The sequence below is a fragment of the Semicossyphus pulcher genome, unplaced genomic scaffold, assembly GCF_022749685.1.
Source record: "Semicossyphus pulcher isolate SPU_LCO1_2020_fin unplaced genomic scaffold, fSemPul1.0.p SCAF_5, whole genome shotgun sequence".
Taxonomy (NCBI): domain Eukaryota; kingdom Metazoa; phylum Chordata; class Actinopteri; order Labriformes; family Labridae; genus Semicossyphus; species Semicossyphus pulcher.
In genome coordinates, this window is record NW_027211726.1 from 22,247,834 (window position 1) to 22,268,810 (window position 20,977).

General features: G+C 42.2%; 1 protein-coding gene and 1 pseudogene across 1 annotated transcript; both read right to left on the reverse strand.

Moving 5' to 3' along the window:
- Positions 1–1,607: 1,607 nt before the first annotated feature.
- Positions 1,608–2,548, reverse strand: LOC138609351 (SOSS complex subunit C pseudogene; annotated as a pseudogene).
- A 954-nt stretch (positions 2,549–3,502) lies between these two features.
- On the reverse strand, positions 3,503–19,538 carry mfsd2ab (MFSD2 lysolipid transporter A, lysophospholipid b). The gene is made up of 14 exons (XM_069681291.1): positions 19,332–19,538; positions 16,095–16,220; positions 14,640–14,764; positions 10,630–10,753; positions 10,170–10,248; positions 9,902–10,077; positions 9,653–9,743; positions 8,429–8,547; positions 8,179–8,262; positions 6,456–6,539; positions 6,252–6,364; positions 6,014–6,157; positions 5,460–5,636; positions 3,503–5,369 (listed from the first exon to the last, which is right to left on the reverse strand). Exons 1-14 carry the CDS (start codon positions 19,419–19,421, stop codon positions 5,315–5,317), a joined length of 1,587 nt encoding a protein of 528 aa, XP_069537392.1. The 5' UTR covers positions 19,422–19,538; the 3' UTR covers positions 3,503–5,314.
- Positions 19,539–20,977: the final 1,439 nt, after the last annotated feature.

Sequence of the window (20,977 nt, forward strand, 5' to 3'; positions counted from 1 at the left end):
ACCTTGTGGCGATAAAAGGCAACTATGGGTGCAAACCATAGACTGTATAAAAATATAGACGACATGACAGCTCCCTAATAGTGAAGCCAAAACATTTCGAGCGCCCCCTGCTGACTGGCCGCAGTATAGGTCATAAAGCCCGCCTCCTCCATGTTAACAGGAGGGACATGAGTCAAACTATAAAATCAAAATACATGCCAGACACATTTTTCTCAAACATGGTTTCTGTCATTATAGTTAGTTCTTATCATGCTGATCTACATCCAAGTGTTCATTTTTCTGACACATTTAATTTTAATTAGTTATTGATGCTGATGATTGACCGCTTTGACGACCAATATGGCTCCTGCAGCTAGTCAGTTCCGGATAGCAGACTAGAGGATGATCCGCAAGAGAAAACGTAACTAAAACAATCACTATAGTCATTGAAGTTTCCATACCTGTGAACGTTAACCTCAGACCAACACAAAGAAGCTGTTCTGCTGTTAAATAGGCCGGCGTACAGGATCTTTTCTGTTTTTTCGGTAAATTAAGTGTGTGTTTAAGTTAGCGGAAGTGGCTACCGCCGCTTCACTCGCCAATCTATACTGCGCAGTCTCTGGCTCCATATGACGTCACCATTGCAAGATGGCAGCGCCTATTGCAGGGGCTATTTTGGCATCATTTTCGTACAATGGGAGCAGATGGAGACGTATTGTCCATCTATACAGTCATTGGCGCAAACGTCCCAAATAACCAGACGTCTACAGTTGGCTCTGGTTGTAACTCTCGATTTTCCTTGCTGACGGTCACTTTTCTTTTTAGACTGTTTGCCTTCATCTGAGCATCCAATTTGTTTAATTTTCTTTGGATTTTTATTTATTTTTGAAGTTGTATCGGTAGTCATCGATCTTGTCTTTGTTTGTTCAGCCATAGTAGATAGTACTGTTTACTTGCAACACATGCAGAGACCGGAAAAGCAGCGGCTTAGCTCCGCCTACCCTCTCTGTCAGACCAACCACTGCTGGGTGATGGAAAACGCGTCACTAACTGGGCGTCGGTTGTGATTTATTCTGCGAATGTCACCACAGACAGCTGGTCCATAATAATCATATATACTGCAAATGCAAAGGCTTTCATCAGTGGGCCATAGGCTCAGTCACCATTGTGTTAGCTTAGTCGGCGATTGATAATGACTTAACAGACATTTACTTAAATGAAAATTATCGAGATTATTACTTTAAGCATGTACAGGACAATATCAGCACAGAGATAAGAGATACGGCTTTGTCCACAGGGGTTGCCAAAATCGACACAAATCAAAGTTCCTCACAGGAGAACACGTGTTCTGTTGCTGACAAGCATTGAGGTGAATATCACGTATCGTCTGCTAGACCTGAGTTTTAGATATATAAGACAAGCTCATGAAATGCATTATTTCAAAATTTCCAATTGTTATGAGTCATTCAAATTCTCTACGCTCAAAGTGTATTAACTATCGGTATACTTCTTACAAACATCTCCTGATTAACCTGTTAGTGAGGCCAGAGGAAATAATTTAACAAAAAAAGAAAATACAGGTTATTCCATTGATATAATTTAATCAATGTTCAGTTTTATCAGTCACACAGACACCAGTTGATCGAGTATGTTAATGGTAATTACATTTACCACAACAAACGCAATATGTTAGCACAATATAAAGTAATAAAATTGTTAATACCATATTTTGACACTTGGCCATTCAAGCAACTGACTGGAGTCATTTCCTCCACGAGGCAGAGTTTCCTAAAAACGTCTTCTGTCTTTTTGAAGTCCTGCTTTTACCTCCTTATACAAAAGTTGTTCCCATCATCCCCCTCTGTGGAAAAAAACTGGACTATTACTAATGTGTTATAAATGTGATTTAACACCACTTAACTGGACATCTAAGCACCTGCAATATGAGAGCACTGTCCTGTCAGGGGACCTAGATTCCCTATGCACCTCTGTTAATAGAGCAACACTGATTGCATTCAAGTCTCATTTTTATTCTGTCAGAGAAGCTTTTTTGATGTCTAAAGCGCCATAAAATGACTATAGAAGACAAACTAGAAATATTTGCATGTGAGGTGTTGTCAATGTCTAGCCAGTGTCTGTTGGGGGGTTTAGGGTCAAAAGGCGGGCTCCATGCGGGGGAGCACCGGGAGGATGAGGTTTCCAAACGAGGAGTCCTGAGTGATGAAGAAGCCGGACGAGTGGACGTGCGCGTGCTGCAGGGCGGCCTTCTGCTGGGCAGCGATGTGCTGCTGCTCCGCGCTGTCCCTCACCTCCTTGAGGCAGGGTCTGGACGACAGAGGGATGTTGGCTCCGGGGCTGTTCATGGACTGGCTCTGCAGAAGCCGCCTCTTCTCCTTGTCCAGCTCCACCAGGATGGCAACTCGGGTCTTGTTTTGAAAGCCTGGCACTGGAGGGTTAGCAGCCATGTCAGCCCAGCGAGGTTAGCGGTGAAAATAGGTTTCACAAGTCCTTTAGGCAAATGACTGAGAATGTTTTTAGGTTATACTCGTGTCCAGCTAACTTAGGTATAGTTTATCATTTATTGTGGCAGACACTGAGCAAGACCAGCCAGAGTAAGCTGTGAACTTAAGGAGTTTTACGCTCCCTGCTGTAGGCTAACAGGAAGTTAACACTTCTGGTTTAGGCGCTTTTCCTTCAAAATAAAACTCACGTCTTGTTTTGCTGTATTTACAGGGGTCTTCCATCATCAAATATAATTGATCAACGGTTATTTTGTGCTCATAATGTTGAGAAGCACCACAAAATACATAAACTATAATCTAAAGACAATGACATTATACGGATGTTAAAATACACCATGGATTATAACATAAAATAAATTATATTTTTGCTCAAAATCTGTTGTATAATTGTGTTGCTATAACTGAACGACTTAATATTACATAATATACAATTACTCAAAAAAACTGATTTACTGGTATATTCATAGCTCTAATTAAGTCTTATGTATCATGATTTAACATTTTAATTAATCACTTTAATGGGAAATATCTTTAAATTCATTTGCTGCTATGAAACAGGAACAAAACGCAAGGCAGTAGATTGATTTTCCACATATGTGTTTAATTTCAAACTTAGTTTTGCTTATCAATATTTTATAATATTGGGACAAAGCCCTGTCACTAGATGGCAGTAATGTACCATGAATAACCCTCAATGTCTTGAATTTGGACCTGCTGAACTCCAACTGAAAAGCGTCTGCACTTTCATTATCTCAGTTTATCCACAACATGCTGTACTGAACTGGTGATGTGTATTTTGCATTTCTAAAATCCATGTTAGCCCAACTGCAGGTCGCTAATGTTACATTTTCAGCTGCAGTTGTGTACATAAGAAGCAGCTCAAATATCAGAAATATTATAGAATCTCTTCAGTAGTCACATAATGCACAAGTCTGCATTAAATATACCCAAGTTTGTTCTAGTTTAAATTGGCTCAATATATAAGAAATATTGACAACTCATTCACAGTACACTTATTAGTATTTATTAACATCTTTTTCAAGCTCAACATTTTCCTTAAATAACTACAATACAATGTACATAGGTTCATTTCACTTGCAGCCACAAATATCAAAGATATGTACAAGTTTACATACAATATATACATATGCACAGGAGGCATGTACACAAGGCTTCTGTGTGTCCCTATGGGATTAAAGCTCACACATTTGGCTACAGCCTCAAGAGTCATGAGGGAAGTTTACTGACAGATTGTTGTACTATTGGCAAAATGAAAAAGGATGAGATTTACAGGATGTACAATTATTACAGGCTTAGTGGATGAAAATGGCACTGTGTTGGCATGTACAGTATCCTCTACCAGGGATATAAGGAGAAAATAAAGTAAATGAAATATGAACAATTTCACATCGGCAACCCAGTTGTCAGGAACAACATGTCGAAGATGTAAGAGTATGTATAACATATGACTTTATGTACACATTTCCATATCAATAGATATGAAATATGTCAATCCACACTTTCATGATAGGGATTGAGATGATCACAAAGCATCTGTGTTGTTCCTTCAATAAACATACATATATACAAAAAATAAACATTCAAAAAACACCCAGAGGGAGACTGCAAAAAGTTCACTTTCCCATCTTCCACTCATCTTTTCTTCACAAGTATGTGCTTCCCTTTTTGAATACATATGGAGCAAAGACAGGAAGGATGGCAACATGCACTGAAAGGTGTGTGGGTATATGTCCTTATATTGACACCTCTGATTCAAGACCTTAAAGACCTTAAATAGATTTAAATACGGCAAGAAGCAAGACTTTCCAGCAGACATAAGGTCAGAAAAAGTAAAATCAAATCTAATAAATATTTAAATAGTGATATATCTAGATTAGTACCTGCTGTAGTCACCGTTTTGCTCAATATTAAGGAAATTAAAGCATTTAGAGGAAAAAAGGAAATCCTGTAATCAGTAGCTGTCCTAGAAATAGGATAATGTTAAAAAAGCTGGATAAACACTGATGTTATGTGTGCAAACTAACTGCTTTAACTATTGTAGTGGTTTCAGTATTAAGGTGGGGAAGTACAAGGAGCCCTTTAGAGCATAGCCGTTACTGTCCGGCCACAGGTTCCAACATCACATTTTCTTGGCTTGTTTAGACAAAAGAAAGCCAGTGTTATGGTAATGATTAAAACTTACTGGCTTACTGGTTTAAGTAAACTATGATGATAAATGTAGAATTACAAAAAACGCTGTTCAAAATACAAGTCAACGACTCGAGAGCAAGTGACTGGCACAAGTATCGGTTTGTTAGTTTTGAATTTTAACCCCAAAACGAGGCTGAAATTAAGGCGTTCTCACTCTTTGTTCAAGGTTCTCACGATGCTCACATCTCATGACTACAAAGTTGTTTTTAGCGCAGTGCTCAAGGTCATAAATGTGTGATGTGTCTGTACAGAACAGAAACTGTCCAGCTGCTGCGAGTAGCACCAATAATGGCAGCACTGACAAGACATGCTCCCATCACATCTCATGGTTTTGTGCATTTTTCAAACCCACAACAAGATCAAAATTCTCCGGCAGTACTCAGAAGTAACGTGTTTTACAAAAAAGTAAGGCTTTTGAGATCTGACTGATAAAGAGGAGAGTGAATTTCATGCTTTGCAGCCAAATTTGTAGATTCATAACAGCAGCAGTGTGATTGGACAAGGCAGTGTCTACATGATCCGACAGGTCCAGATCCGTTGGTCCCGCCAAGTGCAAAAATGCCAATCGATCACCCGATTGGTTGGTGAGTCTCTAAAAGGTGCTAGACCATGTTGGCCATTTCTGTTGAGTCTGTTTCTGAATCTGCCTCGTTTTCCCTGGAAGACAAAAAAGAACGAGATTAGAGATTTGCTTTATGCACACAAACAAACACAAGAGAGTAAAGACAGCTCTATCCACATCCTTACCTCTGTTCCTGGAGCAGCTTTCTGTTGCCCTGCCTCCTCTCCTCGTCGATTGGATACGTGTACAATATGGACAGGCCGATTATAATGAGACCTACGGGGGCGGCGGAAACGAGCAGTTTTAAAGTCACATCCACTGCCTTGGGTTGAGTGCAGCCTCTGCTGATGTATCCCGCAAAGCTGAAAAAGAAGCCACATGATTATGAAAACGAAAACACCGGTCATATTATTATGCATTAATGTCAAGGCATACATCTTCTATGGTAAAGTATTTCTTAGCCAAGCAGCCAAGTCAGGCTAAGTGAATTTGCTGATCAAAGGCCAACAGTGTGCCCTAAAGTCAGTCATGTGAAGCATGCATGCAGCACACACGTGCAAAGCCTTACTGTACTTGCGCTAATAAAAGAAAAAGGAATTCCTCGCTTTGATGAGGGATTAAGGGTCTCGGAGATTTGGCTTAGCCAGATTTTTTTTGTCCCAATAAACCAAATTGAACACCTATAAAGCCTTTCAATATAGGTTATCTGTGTAATCTGTGTGTTTAAGTGTTTACTTACTCTAAACTGAGGGTGGAGATGCCAAGGGAGACCCCAGAGGCGAACTTGGTGAAGAAGACGTAGAAGGAGTAGAAGAGCGCTTCATGACCGGTGGAGTCGGGATTCTGAACTTGGAAATCGTCGACAACATCAGGCAGCATAGACCTTAAAAAAACAAAACAAGTTAATTAGATTGGATGAACTTAATATGTTTATACCCACTAATAAAACATTAAAAAAGTGTCAGCAGACGTCGTACCAGGGCAGCAGGAAGGCTGCAGCCACTCCAACTCCAGCAGCAAAAGAGACAATGTAGGTGACAATCAGGTTGCTCTTCAGACACACCACCAGGATCATGAAGGGAACCACCGCCTGGGAGGAACAGAAACACATTAGACTGCTGTCAATCTTCCAGGCTTCATATGACTTAGAAGTGGTATTTGGGTGTGATTTAGGGCCTTACCAAGGTGCCAACATAAACCGCCGTCTTTTTCCCAAAGCGAGTCAGAAACCACTGCCAGAAGGGGATTGCCAGGGTTGCGGAAAGCTGAGGGTGAGAAAAAAAACATTGAAAGTCTGGTTAAGCAGCTGGTTTCATTTTGAAAGATGCAAACACGATACTCAAAGAGGCTCCAGGAAATACCACAAACGGCCTTTTATCACAGGTTAACATGATATCCGTGCAACAAGGGAAGACCCCCTGTGTCATATTATGTAACAGTAAAGACGCATGACATATGATGCATTCTCAAAATGCTTCAGCTTCAGATGGACAAGAAGCGTGGTGATGCAGAAAGAGTGGTGACCTGTCATGTCGGCCAAACACAACAGCGAGGGTGGAAGACAATACGGTTTAAACGGCTCTTCCCAAAACAGAATTGAACTGAATGTGATGCAGAATTCCACAGGGGTCATCCTGTGACACTATGGGGGGGCAGAGGGCTCGCTCGCATTACTCTGGCCTCTGACCACTCGGTGTTTGAATAAGATAAAGATAACACAAAGCGGTGCCGCAACAGTATTCTTCCACTTTTTCTTATGCCGATGAACACTAAGCAAAGAGATAAACCGAATACCTTCTGTCTCGCTGCACAGTCATGTGTTGCACGAAGGCTTTGTTGTCTTTCATGTGGTTTCTCACTTTCATTTCCTATTTGCTATGTGAAATAATCATTTTGTTGTGTCAGCTGTATGTGTGCACTCACACAAACCTCTGCCCCATGACTCATCAGCCTTTACCTCAGAAATCAGTCTTAACTGTTGGTTAATATTGCTTTATCTACCAACACGTATAATAAAGCGGCGTTTACACACCTGACCTCGATGCATTATCATTTACTCACTGGAAAATTGTTTAACTGGCAAAGCAAGAGAACAATGTACCATACCGGGCTCTTCCTGCTACGCAAGTTCACCAGTTCTATCCATTAAATAAAGACCAGTTTGAGCTTAAGTCCTTATATAATACCTGTTACTTTAAAGTTATCTTTCTTCTAATAAGATCTGATCTTGGTATATCAGTCTGACATCTCCTCAGATTACTGTAGGCAAGAATAAGGATCATGGGTAACTTCATAAGCAGCAGTTTCTGTGAAAGCTCAAACTCTTCACTTAATAAATGTACTTTAACAAAAGGTTATTCCCTCGGCTCCATAATCCTCTCCATAAAGTAAAGGATCAAAGAGTGTAATCTTTCCAACCTCTCTAACCTGTACTCTCTCACACTGCAGAGTGGGTGTGCGTGCTCCAGAAGGAACATCTACAGATTAATTAGCTCTAATACCTGTCAGGATCTGAGGTGATTCTGTGATGTGATGACCTTTTTTTTTTCTTCAAAAAGGGGTCAAGAGACATGAATAGGAGGATAATCAAACGTGGCTCCTTTACTGTCTGTGGGAATGGGATGGCATTCAGGCAGAGCAGTGAGAGCGGACACACATCACTGAAATGGGCAGCCAGGAGACACTGCTTTCTAAGCAAGTACAGAGCAGCCTTGTAATTGAAGACAATTTATGCTTTCGCCCTGGGAGGGAAGCTTTTGTCTGCACTCAGGAGCTAACGACTTAACTTATTCCACACAAATGGGCTGCTTAAGCCTTCATATGCTGGGGGACATGTGGTCACTGCTATGGGAACAGTTCACCTATCTGTCTGTGTGTCAGTAAATGTCACTTGTGTGTACTCACCATGATGAGGAGCAGAATATTCTGGAAGTCGTTTCTGAAGCCCAGTGTGGAGCTGCAGAAAAGGGCAAAGTTTCCCTCCAGGAGCTGCGAGGGAGAAGCACAGACACTTACAGTGAGATTCTACCGCCTAAACACACAAACACGCTGCGAGCCAACCTCGCAGGCACAGAGTACACTCAGGCTGGGAGTGTAAACCAGCGAGAGACTTCCAACAGTCATCAGAAGAGAAGCTGCGTCCTTTTATACGCACCATGAAAGCCAGTGATGTGAAGAGGAAGACCATGACCAGTTTGGCGTACGGTCCATGCCCCATAACCAGCTTGATTCCCTCGAAGAAAGACATGGGCTCGTTCCTGGGACGACAAGACTCTGAAAAGAGGGGAAAAAAAGAGAGATGCTAAATTATATTAAATTCCAAACTTTTCCAGCACCATTTGTCCCGCATCCATTTTTCTCTGATCATTTTACACAAGGATCCGCCTTTCAGGCTCGCCCTCTACTGGATAGTTCCTTTGTTTGTCACGAGGCTTCTAATTTGTGCGCTCTCTCACACAGCCTGTCAGCCCTCAGTCACACCATAGCATTACTCCAGCACTGTGCATCCCCATTGGACAAGAGAGGAAACATCAATACCGTTCTGTCACATTAGAGACGCTGATCTGATGTGGGAGTTAAAGCCGAGCAGCTGACGTTTTCAGGGGTGTTTAAAAGTGACCAGAAGCTAAAAACTAGAAAATGTATTAGGCCTTTTATCTACAAAGCCATGTATAAGGCATTCATCTCTATTTACATTCTACATAGAATAGTCCGTGTGGAAAGCAATAGCAGGCGGAACGTTATGCGCCGAAATGACATCCCCGCTCCCATCAGCGGTTATCCGACGACGATTTAGCTTCTAATTAATCTCTGTAAAACAGACATCTGCAGCAAATTCAGCTAACAATTTGTTCTAGATCTAAAATTCAACTTGAGACAAATTCCCTGGACCCTGTATCACTAAAGCCGGATTTCCCCGACTTCATTGAATGCATCAGATCGATCCAACATTCGTAAAAGCATTTTAAAAGTAGTTTTCTTCTCCTCTTGAAGACAGACCTGACAAAGCTTGAGTTTTTAGTTTTTACAAATCTGCATCATGATGTTGAAATTTCAGCAAAGGTAAGACCCATTAATTAAAGTAAATCACAAGAAAAACGGGTTCTTTTTCTGTAAACAATGCAGCACGCGGAAAAGGAAGTCTTGACCGCAGGTTGCTAAACGCTGGCTAACGCCCGGCATGTTCACCGTTGTCGCCACAGGCTATATCGTCATCAGACTATAGCCGATCGGATCCCAGATTGATAAGGCATAGACCAAAACATAAACTACCTATACTTGCCCTCATTTTGGCTGTGAATTCCAGTTAAAATAAGGCATTAGCAGTTGTTTTGAATTGAAAGACAGAGACAGTCTGACTTAGAGATCAGTGCCTCACCTTTTTTCTCCCTCACACCGAAGAAAAGAACAATAGCACAGAGGACATAGATCAGGCAGATGACACCAGAGGCAATCATGTAGGCTGTTTTCTGTAAGGGCAGAACAAGAGAGGAACATAACAGTTAAAACAGTTTTTTTCCCACATCAAATGTATCAGTTCAAAGAACAGGAACAGATGAAGAAAATGTTTTGATAAGCCTTTAGGGTCAAACACATGAGTAATTAACTTGTTAAAACTTAAGTTTACCGTGTGATCCAGTGAAATGACAGGCACAGAGTCATTGAGCCCCACAGACATTGAGGTGTTGCTGAAGTTAGCTATGATGTCACCGGGTCCTGGGAGGCAGGGAGCGTTCGCCATACCCACAATCTGACCCTGGACAGCTGTACCCACAACAGTGCCCAGAACCTCCACTGTCATCCCTGATTAGAGGGAACATTAGAGACATTTAGTGGTTGAGGAGTTGACACAGTTGAGATAAAGGATAATTGAACATGCAGCCGTTGGTACTCACTGTATGCAGTGGCTGAGTCTCTTTCTTTCTGCTCTGAGCTGATAAACATGGTGAGCGCGGAGTATGGCACATGGAAGCACTAAATTGCAAAGAGAGGAAGAGTAAGATGTGAGAAAAAATCTGTACAGCTTTTTGTTCATGCAAAGGTAAGTTAAAATAATTGTTGGACATTTGTTTCTTCCCAGTCAAGCACAGAGTCACAGGGATTAGCTTGGTTTGGCACAAAGAGTGGACACAAGGGGAAACAGCTAGCCTTGCCTGGCTGCAGCTTCAGATTCCTTCAAGTTAATTAGTTTAAATGAAAGTGACTTCATATTTACCACATGATGATTCAATTTTACAAAAATGAGTCACTCAAGGGGATGAAAATGGTAAAAAATCTTATTGGGAAACATTTCCAATGACTCTATATTGCACAAGGCACAGGGAGCATCTTTGTGTGCACGAGCGTGATACTCACTGTCTGCAGGGTCTGGAAGATGCAGTAGAAGAAAAGGTACCAGATGACTTTGCCGTCCTCAAAGGGGGGAACGTACCATATGAGGAAATAGGAAAGCACAGCCAGAGGGGTCGAGAGCAGGATCCTTCAGACAGGAGGGAGGGGATAAACAAGAGGAGACAACAACATGAGTGGATGAAAAACGTGATCGCACTCGAGCGTGAAACAGTCTTACTCCGTGAACAATCAGCAGTGTTCATGAGGAGAGGGGGGACACATTACATAACAAATTGTAACCATTTGGGAGTGTCTCTCTGCTCTGTTTGAAGCTGTTTTTGCTCAGCTCAGCATTGTTTCACACTGACGATCATGAATAAAGACACGGCGTTCTTGGTGTTCACATGCATGAAACAGGTTGAGCTCATATCACAGCTGAATGAGGGGGGGGGGGGGGGGGGGGGGGGGGGGTTATGGGAGGATGAACACTGCAGAGCAAAACAGTTGCTACTGATGAAACACCCTTTGTTGAGTCGAATATTCATACGCAAAGAACATGAACTTTTAGTTCTCCTCAGGAGTCAAGCATCCTGGAAGTCTTCCCCAATGATGTCATTTTAAGAGGAAAAAATTGTCAGGAGAAGAGTTCCTTTGGTCACTTCCTGCCCACGCGTTTCCTTCTTCATATGGTCAGATCGAACCCCTCCAATCAGATATGAGATTGTGAGAGCGGCCACACCTCTGGAAATGAGAGCCCGGCTTGTGAAACAGGAAGCAACCAGGGATCGTCTTATTCTTTACTGGAATTGCTCATCACATTAACATCAGGTGATCGACCCTCATCACCAGGAAGGATATGAAGTCATAAACGCCTCACATCAGACCACAAGCAACAGTGTGCTATTGTCAAATGCATAAATAAAATGATGCAGTTTATGACCATATCGAAATAGAGTCAAAGGGGTCTGTGACTGAGCAGCTTCATGCAGATTCAACACTAAACAAATTGAAGATTGTTGCAGGAACACTCAGGGAGGAGCAACGTTCAGCACACTCTCTCCTGCATGCAATGTGATTAAAGATACACTTGTGTAAAGTCAGAGTGGGAGTGGTAGGCAAGTTAAAGCAGGTGTTATCTGGAGATGGCAGCTCACACAGGAATGCATTTTTAAAGCTTCATTCCTCTGTGCCAAAGAAAACAAACACCAAATGGCGTGGAACTTAACTGAAGCTGCTGTTCCAACGACAAAATACTGAATCCCTGAATATTTCTAAATCCACTTAATATCTCTGTTTTTTTCTGCAGTGTATATGCTTGTGATCCAAGCAAAGACTTGCACTGTACTTGCAGAGCTGCAGTGACGCAGTACGCCATATAAGTAGTATGCTTTTGCCCCTCCTGGAATCATGTTTAAATGTTCTCTGAAATAGATGTGCTGACTCGGGAGGGGTGACTTTATCCCAGCAAGCTAACTCAGAGGGTGACAGCTTTAGTCTGGTTCTATTAGCTGTACTAACTTGTTTTACAGGCAGATCCATGCTTCCATCGTTGGGCTGGGCGACCGAACAGCCGTAATTACAGATGATTACCACACCAATGTTCTTCCTGTAAAGCCTTGAATTCCTGTTTTCATGCTTCGAAAATTTGAGAAATGTTTTGGCTTTACTTGAAAAAAATCCTCTAATCAATCACACAAATCCATATCTCAACCTTCACTGGACTGAATCCAGTTTGAAATGTATAAAAGGAAAGACAGGACGTAATAAATACAAACTCTGGGTGTCTGCTTCCAAATGAAATTATTTTAATGTGTTAGTTATGTTTTAGTAGCAGCAGGAACCCTGCAGTCTGTCACTTGTGACTCCTCCAGTCACTCTGTAGCAACAGTGCTACTCTTTCTACCAAGGTGCTGCAACTTGAACTCTAGTAACCTCCTGGATTCCTCAGCCAGCCTTTAAAAAAACCTACTGGAGCGGTCACAGCTGAGAGCTCCCACGCCATTGGCTCACATATGTGGTGTGTTGTGGGCTGGACCAATGAGAAGCCAGCCTGACTCTTCTCTCCCCTCCCCCTCTTCTTACACAGGGGGGCTTTGAAGATGGAGCAGCTCCGGCCTAGTCTCTCTCTGCTGCTCTCAGGCATTGCACTCATTTCCTCATATTTTTACAACTGAACTGACCATAATGTGACAGAACATGCCAATCATTCCTCGACCCTTTCCTCCTTCTACAAACCCCACCCCTTACCCACTCTTCCACACCCCACATCTGACAACAAATAGATTAGATATGCATCTCGCTTTGCGGGAACTGACGCAAGCATGACCCACTTTTCAGATTCAAACATCAGCATCTTGATGTCGGCTGATGATGTTTTAACCTCCCCCGCCTGCATCTAAATGGCCAAAGAGTCTCATTTCAGGAAGTGCGAACCAGCAGCTGAACAGGATGCTCATGCTTTGTATTCTAAATTAATTATGCAGGTGTTCGACATGTACTTACACTCAGGGGAACCTCAGCTCAGAAGGAAACTGTGATGAGGAACCTCATGAGACCTTTATGACTGTGTTCATCTCCCTGTTGTGCCCCTTTATACACAAGGCGCACTTTTTAGTCAGAAATTAGGGAGATAATGATTTTAATCAAGCAGGCAAAAGAGTAAATAAGCTGGAGTGACACTCAGCACTGCATTTCCCTGTGGCGCTCATTAAGAAGCTGCCTCTGAAACATTTACCTAGTCTTGTCAAAGTGCCTGATCCTGCTACGAGGAGCATGTTCCCAAATAGTCAAGGGACAGTAGGTCTTAAATCTCTTCAGTGTTGACATGAGACCTAGTCTATAACCAGCAGCACTAACCGACACCCTACACCAAACGTCTCTCACGTAACAGTGTAAATTATACCCTTTAGACGTTTGAGTTCCACTAGGCTCTGCAATTTTTGACAATGCAAGGACCCCAGTTTGTCAGATGTATAATATTCAGGAATAGACTGTATAAATTGGGATAAACCCATGTAGACTACAGAGATTGGTGGGTTGGGAAGTGGGGGAGGGGGTATGGCAGCTAAAAGAAAGGGGTCAGCAACCTTTCCGTCAAAAAGGCCTGGAGCATTGTAGGCGTCCCACTCCCTCAGCCCGGCCGCCACCCAGACAGAGATGCAAGGCAGCGTTTGAACATTCATTTTGCTTCAGGCTCTGTCAAAAGTGCACTAATCAGACTGAAAGCAAAAGCAAAACAGTCTGCGTCACTTTTTATGTGCAATGAAAAATATCTCAAGGGTCAGTTGGTTCAAATAAGGTCATTATCAAAATATAAAATAAGCTCTCTCTATTAAAACACAAAGAAATTCAGCAATCCTAGTGCTGTAGTCAGTCTGAAAAACCAGACAGAGTAGCAGGCAGGAGTTATATTTGTCAATGCCATGCTAAAGGCCACGCTGTGGGAAATGTGCAAGACCAGCACCTACTGGGTCTCCCTATGTTTGTATAGAGAAAAACCTTTGTAGTACAGCTTTAATGGTCCAGCCTGGACTTTTTCAGCTAAAGGCATTTTTCAGTGGATTGCATATGATGACGTGTATACATAGCAGCAGTTCATTATGCATGTGTGTGAGAAAAAAGAAGGGGGGGGGGGGGCTTGAATGGACACTGAGAGGCATGTGTTGGCCATGAGGAAGTGGTGCAGGGGTAATTGCATCAGCATGACCCACAGTAACCCCTCCCAGGAGATGGGAGAATTCAAAACGCACAAAGCCCCGCCCCCAAACACTGACACATGTACAGAGCATGCTGGTTGGACAACTTCCACTCACAGCTCTGATTCACCGAGGCCATTAAGCATTTTCAACAGCAAATATGTGACAAGTGCTTCGATGACATAACCGGGCTTCATCAGCGAGGTAATGGAAACGGTCTGGCAGAGTGTTGAGCACAACAGCTTAAGGGGAAGGAGGAGGTTGCATCATAGAAATATAAGGATCTGCTATAAACTTGTGACAGTATCGGTGGCTTGCTGAGCTGTAAGTTAAACCTACCAGGGCAGCATGCGTCCAAAACGGGTCCAAGGGCTTCGGGAGACCAGGAAGCCCACTGTGGGGTCGGTTACAGCGTCCCATGCTCGGCCCACAAACAAGATGATGGAGGCATAGAAGGGATCCAGCTGCAAGAGGATGAGACATTAAGATTAGTGCTACTGTGACATGCTTGTATAAAATATGCTTTATACATACAGTGGAGTTGAGTATAAGAATAACATTATATTGGGTAATTCAGTGATGCTCCAAAGAACTGAATGTCATCCACACAGTCAATGCCTTTACTCATATATTATTGCTACTCCAGGGATGGTACACATTTCATACAGGTGCACAACCCACACTAGAATAACAAACTATGCATAGTAGACAATTAGGCTAAGTCGGCCTGCATGACAGAAAGAAAATCTGGGATATGCAAGAATATTATTAAAAATTGAGATGACTATAGGACATTTTTATGTCTTCCTGCTGTTTGTGTTTATGACGTAATCTCTCCTAAATATTAACAAATTCTAAATATCAGAAGTGCTGTTGAATGCATGAAGTGTGTACATAACGTATTTTATTATTCACTGCTTTTCAGACAGTCTTTTTGAGAGCCCTAATATTGAGCTGTTTGAAGATGCAGTCAGGAGTGTAGCTTTAAAACATGACCTTAAACTCGACATCAAAGTGCGCAGTGTTTCGCTATTTACTTGTTCTAAGTCAATAGTCAAAGGGCAGCACTTAGCAAGGATCAAGACAAACAGTGAAGGTGCCACTTGGCAGATCATCCAGTCTGCTGTTCGTCCAGCTCTGTGCAGAGGAGACGAGCCTGACTGGAGGCCAGGCACGATGAATGCCTGACTCCTGACTGTACAATCTGCGCCATGCTGTGTCGGCCAATAGACTCTTAATCATCCATCCTGGTAGCCGGACAAAGCCCAACCCCTGGGAAGCTGTTGACTTACACGCTATTTTGGCCTAACCATCAGATTAGTGTCAGAGCCCATTAAAGCGAGCCCCTGCTCATGCTACCATCAGCCCCCTCCCAACGTTTTTTTTAGAAAAAGCCTTTGTAAGCCTTTTGATACAGTGGAGCCACATCATGGAGTCAATTATGGAAACTTTTTCCACCTCTTCATTTTTCCAGGATAATCGCCTTCTTTGTTAGCGGGCTTTGGCGGTCACAATGTCCTGTGTGTGCCCTTATGAGAGAGGTGATTCGAGGGCACACAAGGGATCATGTACAGTTACTTGTCCTCAAATCTGTGAATGCCAGCGCACATACTGTGGCAGGACACACAGAGTACAGAAGGGACAGTAGCAGGGGTACAGTGTGTTCCCATTCCCAGTACGGTGGTCCTTTAAGGGAAGAAGGGCTGCTATATTTAGGGTCTGTGGTGTGAAAGGGACACTTAATGTGCGGACAGGTGTAATAATGGCGTTTTTATGGAATCCTGACCAACTCACCTGAGCTACATCCAGAAGATAGATCTGCAGAAAAAAGCCCAAGGCACATCCCGTGATCTGGTAGGGGGCTCCGCCGATGGCATAGCAGAGCTTGTTGCAGACTGACAACTTGTTCTGATGCTCATGCTGGGGAAAAACAATGACAGAGAACAAAGACTCGGTTAATCAAGTTAAATGTTCAGCTTCAGTGGAACCAAACAAATATGCAGACATGAGATTGTTTCAATATGATTTATTGAGACGAACATGTGGAACTAATAACACCAACTTTTTACATATCTATCCGCAAGATTTTTTGGCTTTGGCATTTAGGAGGAGTCAATTGTGCAAAGTCGAGGGAAGCAGCTAAATCCCAAAACAGTGACTGCATCACAGCTGCATACAGATATATTTCCCTGGAATATAGATGGGTAACTTTTCTTGTTTCTTTTCCGTTCCTCCAATTTTCAGCATCACCTAATTCTTCACAAGTCTTATTAAGACAAGAACACATTTTTTTAATGCCTCTCAAAGAATGTAGCCTAAATTCTTCTTCACCAGGGAGTTTTTAGAGCCAAGAGTTCAACCAGCCAAAAGCTAACTATAATGTAGCGTATTTGGCAGATGTCACAGAGAGCCACTGGGAAACAAAAATCTCTTGGTTTTCAAACAAGCGCCCATTCTCCCCCATTTTCTCCACTGTAGATGTGATAATTTCCTCAACAGACAGACTCTAAACAACTCCTCTCAAAGAAATACAAATCTCTGCAGATTAGTGCCAGGACATGACCTCATCGTGGTATTACACGCACCAAAATTCAGGGTGACAGCACTTTGGCAGCACTCTGAACTGGTTTAATATCCAGAGTGTTTCCTGCCAGTTTGACCACTGCTCTGACCACTGCTGCCCACATAGGGGCAAAAACACACCCTCCTTCCTGACCAATCAAATCCCTGGTGTTTAATGACGAAAGAGCAACATTTAAAGGCTCAGGCAAAAGATAAAAACTGTTTCAAATAGCATCATGAGCTTATGAAAATGACCTTGAACTACAGACTCATTCAGTGTTCCTCGAGTATATGTCACTGATATGCATGAGAAGAGAACAGACACTGTCTCATCTTAGATCGGACCACAACACAAAACATCACTGTGACTGTGACTCAATGAAATAGCCTCTGTCTTGTTGATACACCCAACCCAGCCTTTGTTTAGGTGACAAAACACTCTCTGGCTGAAATGGGAAACCTACACCATCAAAACACAGCAGGGATTATTTAAACTTTAGAGACTGAGCACAATGGTTGGCAGAACAACGGTCGGACTACCTGGTTATTTACGTCAGGTGTCCATGGAAGTGAGTGCAAAGTCTCAAGGCTCAAACTTGACCCCAACCATGTGACGCACATTACCCATCAAACTTAACAATAAAGCAGTAAACTGGGCAAAGAGAGGGCACTAAAACACCTTTCGCTGACGATGTGTTTCACCATATTTAATACTACTACACCTGTTCTGAGTACATCTTTGCCCCTCCTTTAAAACGACATTGCAGTGAGTGTACCTACTGTGCTTTGTAACAATAGTAGGAATGTGTTCGTTGTATGATGCATAAACGTCACTCTCTTCACAAAGCTTCAGAAACGCCACTTAGGTTGCACCTCTTTGAATAACCCATCCTAATTAAATCACTTACAACAGAGTATGGGTGAGTCTGATCTATGAGGATGCCTTACTGTGCTTTGTAAACCTCACATGAAAACTCCTTTTACTACCTCTAAAGATTACTGCTTCTGTTATTATTGCTACCGGTAATGATATGTTCCCACTGCAGACTGATAACGTGCTTAGGTCAAAGACTATCCAGAACAGGGGCGTTTTTCCAGATATTTAGTATCTGGAAAAACGCGGAAACGTTTTTTATAAATGCTGCAACAATACATTGACTAGTGCATGAAGAGGCTGAACTGGCAACGTGGAAATTTAAATACTCTAATTTAGGGATGGCATTTTCGGGTATTATCCTGTGCCTGCCTACTCTGTGTGACACGTCGCCTTGGTGGGATCTTCCTGTTGCATTCAAAGCCATCGGAAATAAGGGAAATGCCTCCGAAAACTCACTCGAAATAACAAATGAAGAGGGATTTTTTTTTAGGAACCAAGGGGACTTCTGAGAAGAAAGATTACATCAAAAACGCAGACAGTGAAAAGTGAATCTTGATGCAATATTCTCCTCCTTATGTTGCTTACACATTGCAAAACTTGTCACGGTTTATCTGAGAGAAAAGGAAGAGTAGTCTACCAATAAATCTACATTTATCTCTTTCGTTTTGTTGTGGAAAAAATATATATTTATACATGCTAAAAATGTCAAAACGCCGCTCATTTTCTGTTCAATTCAGGGGCGTCGGATGAACGCAGCACTACCACACACCTATTTGGCGACTGAATCCCAAATAAACTGATTTGATAGATGTAACGCCTAACGCCTAGATACATCATGCTGTTATAAGTCGAGAAAGGCGACAAAGGCGTTTTGAGAGACTCATATTTCCCATGTGACTGCATTTTTTATCCATTTAATTTAATTAATTAGAGAGGCCATTGTGCAAATAAGAAATCACAGTGTAGTTTTCAATTTTACGAGCTTACATAAATGCTGCTAAGATAATGGGAGCGTTCTTTAAAAAGGCAGCTTGTAGGAAAGAAAGGTGTCATTTTCAGGATTTAAATTTAGCTCTCTGTGGCGGATATGAGGAGGAAACCTAAAACCTTCATCATTATAGTCTACAAACAAATATTATGACTTAAACCTCGTGTATTTAACCGTGTCTTAAGCCGTTGAAAAGCCTTGGTGTAATTAATTTAAACGATATGAAGGATGTCTCGTGATATTCAGAGAGAGAGTGAAAGGGCTTGTTGAAGGCTTGTTGAGCTGGAGTATTGATTTCCATCCATGCATGCATTAGCGGTTTAAGATTTTAACCAATGATTTCACATATTTAATAATTTATTGAGGCACCACTGTGATTTATTTCGGCCACCTCTTGCGTAGAAATGTCACAATGAGCCGCGCGCGCCTTGATAACGTGAGTCACTCCCTTAACATGTCAATTTACCGGTGTGCTCAATTCATTCACATGTTCAAGACCCACTCCCCTGAAAACCAGCCTCGCCCTCGTCTTGTACTCTCTGGTTGAGTACTATACATAAGAAACCATAGGTAAACCATATTTTTAATTAATGAATGAACGTACCTTCCTCGCGAGCTTGATGCCATCCGAGCTGACCGGTTTATTCAATAAACTGGCGTTGGAGTATTGTTCACCACCCTCTCCTTTGGCCATAGCAATGTAACTCGTTTTGATGGTTGGAGTTGACACAAAAAATGAAGAAATAGGCTATCAAACAAGTCTTCCGATAAGGTTGGAGAAAAAACGTCCAATGATATCGTCGTGGTCCACAATCTGTTTGAAAACTGAGAAGATGCAGAGGCAGAAAGGGTGGATGTAGTAATTTTTTTTAGAGCTCCCCGCCCCTTTCAACGTGCCATTCACCCCATGTTTGACCCCGCCCCTCTAAGGCGGGTCACAGCAGGGCTGAGTGGTTGCTCATGCTTATCAAGTATAACATCATGATGCTGCCGCCGTCATGGTAAAAGACACATAACTCACTGAAGACATTTTAGAAGAAGATTTGATAGAAATATATATAATTGATCAAAGTCAGTTTAAATTATAGATGGTAAGACGAAGCCCACACCATCTCAATCTACAGTCAAAATGTCAAAATGTTGCATTCTTCAGGGTCCATATATACATATATATATGTATATATGGACCCTGAAGAATGTTAATTATCTGTGTAAATATATCATCTTTTCCTTTCAGAATGTAACCCAACATCTGAAACTAACATTTCCAGGTTGTAATAGAATTCAGAGAATCAATGGCATTAACATATACAAACACGTCTTTTGCATTAATTGTTTATTTTGGCAAATATGTGGCTCAGCAGTGTGTGTGTGTGTGTTTGTATGTGTTTGCTGGTCTCTCTGGTCAGTCATGCTCTATTTCAGCCTCCACTAGTCCTGCAAACTGCTGTCAACTCAAACTGACCACCTCCCTCTGTACTGACCATCAATGAAGACGGTTCAAAGTGATGGTTTTTGCATCTTGTGATATGGAGCAACATATAGCCTGGCTGCTAAATGGAAGCTCACACTACTTTTTCATGTGTGGTAGAACTAAAAACAACTTTTCTCATGCGGCCTGTCAGAGGCTGCCCATCGCTGCCTGAGGGTTTCTTAAACTCTCTGACTGATGTCTTTATTTGAAGACTTGATCTGCCTTGATGAGAGGCTTTGCATGTATATGTGCCCATTTTAGCTGAGCACACATACCATGAAGCCTACAGTTTACATATACAGTATACATACACTACCACCAGTGCTGAGTTTGAATACTCATCTGTGTGTCCAGCAGGAACCTCTGGATTGCAGGACACGTATAGACGTTTGCTATGTTTGCTTATGGCCACACATGCACACAGACTTGCACTCTCACACACATTTTAACTCGCCTCAGGTATGGGCCGCACACACCTGCCACCACCTCTAGCACAAACAAAGATTTACAATGCAAGTTTATCTCAGAATGATACACCTATTTGATTACACACAGCCAATACACACAACTCTAAGATCAACTTCCAATAGGATTATTAAACTCATGATGGTTGTACCCTAACCTTGTCAACTGTACCGTCAAGTTCAGACCACGCAGTGTGAAAGTGAAATGGTACAGCCAAATCAATATGAGTCAACATCCAGCAGATTAGATAGAGGGTTACGGCCTGGCTGAAGTGGTGTTGGTAAATTCAGGTGACAGTTACGTTGATGAAA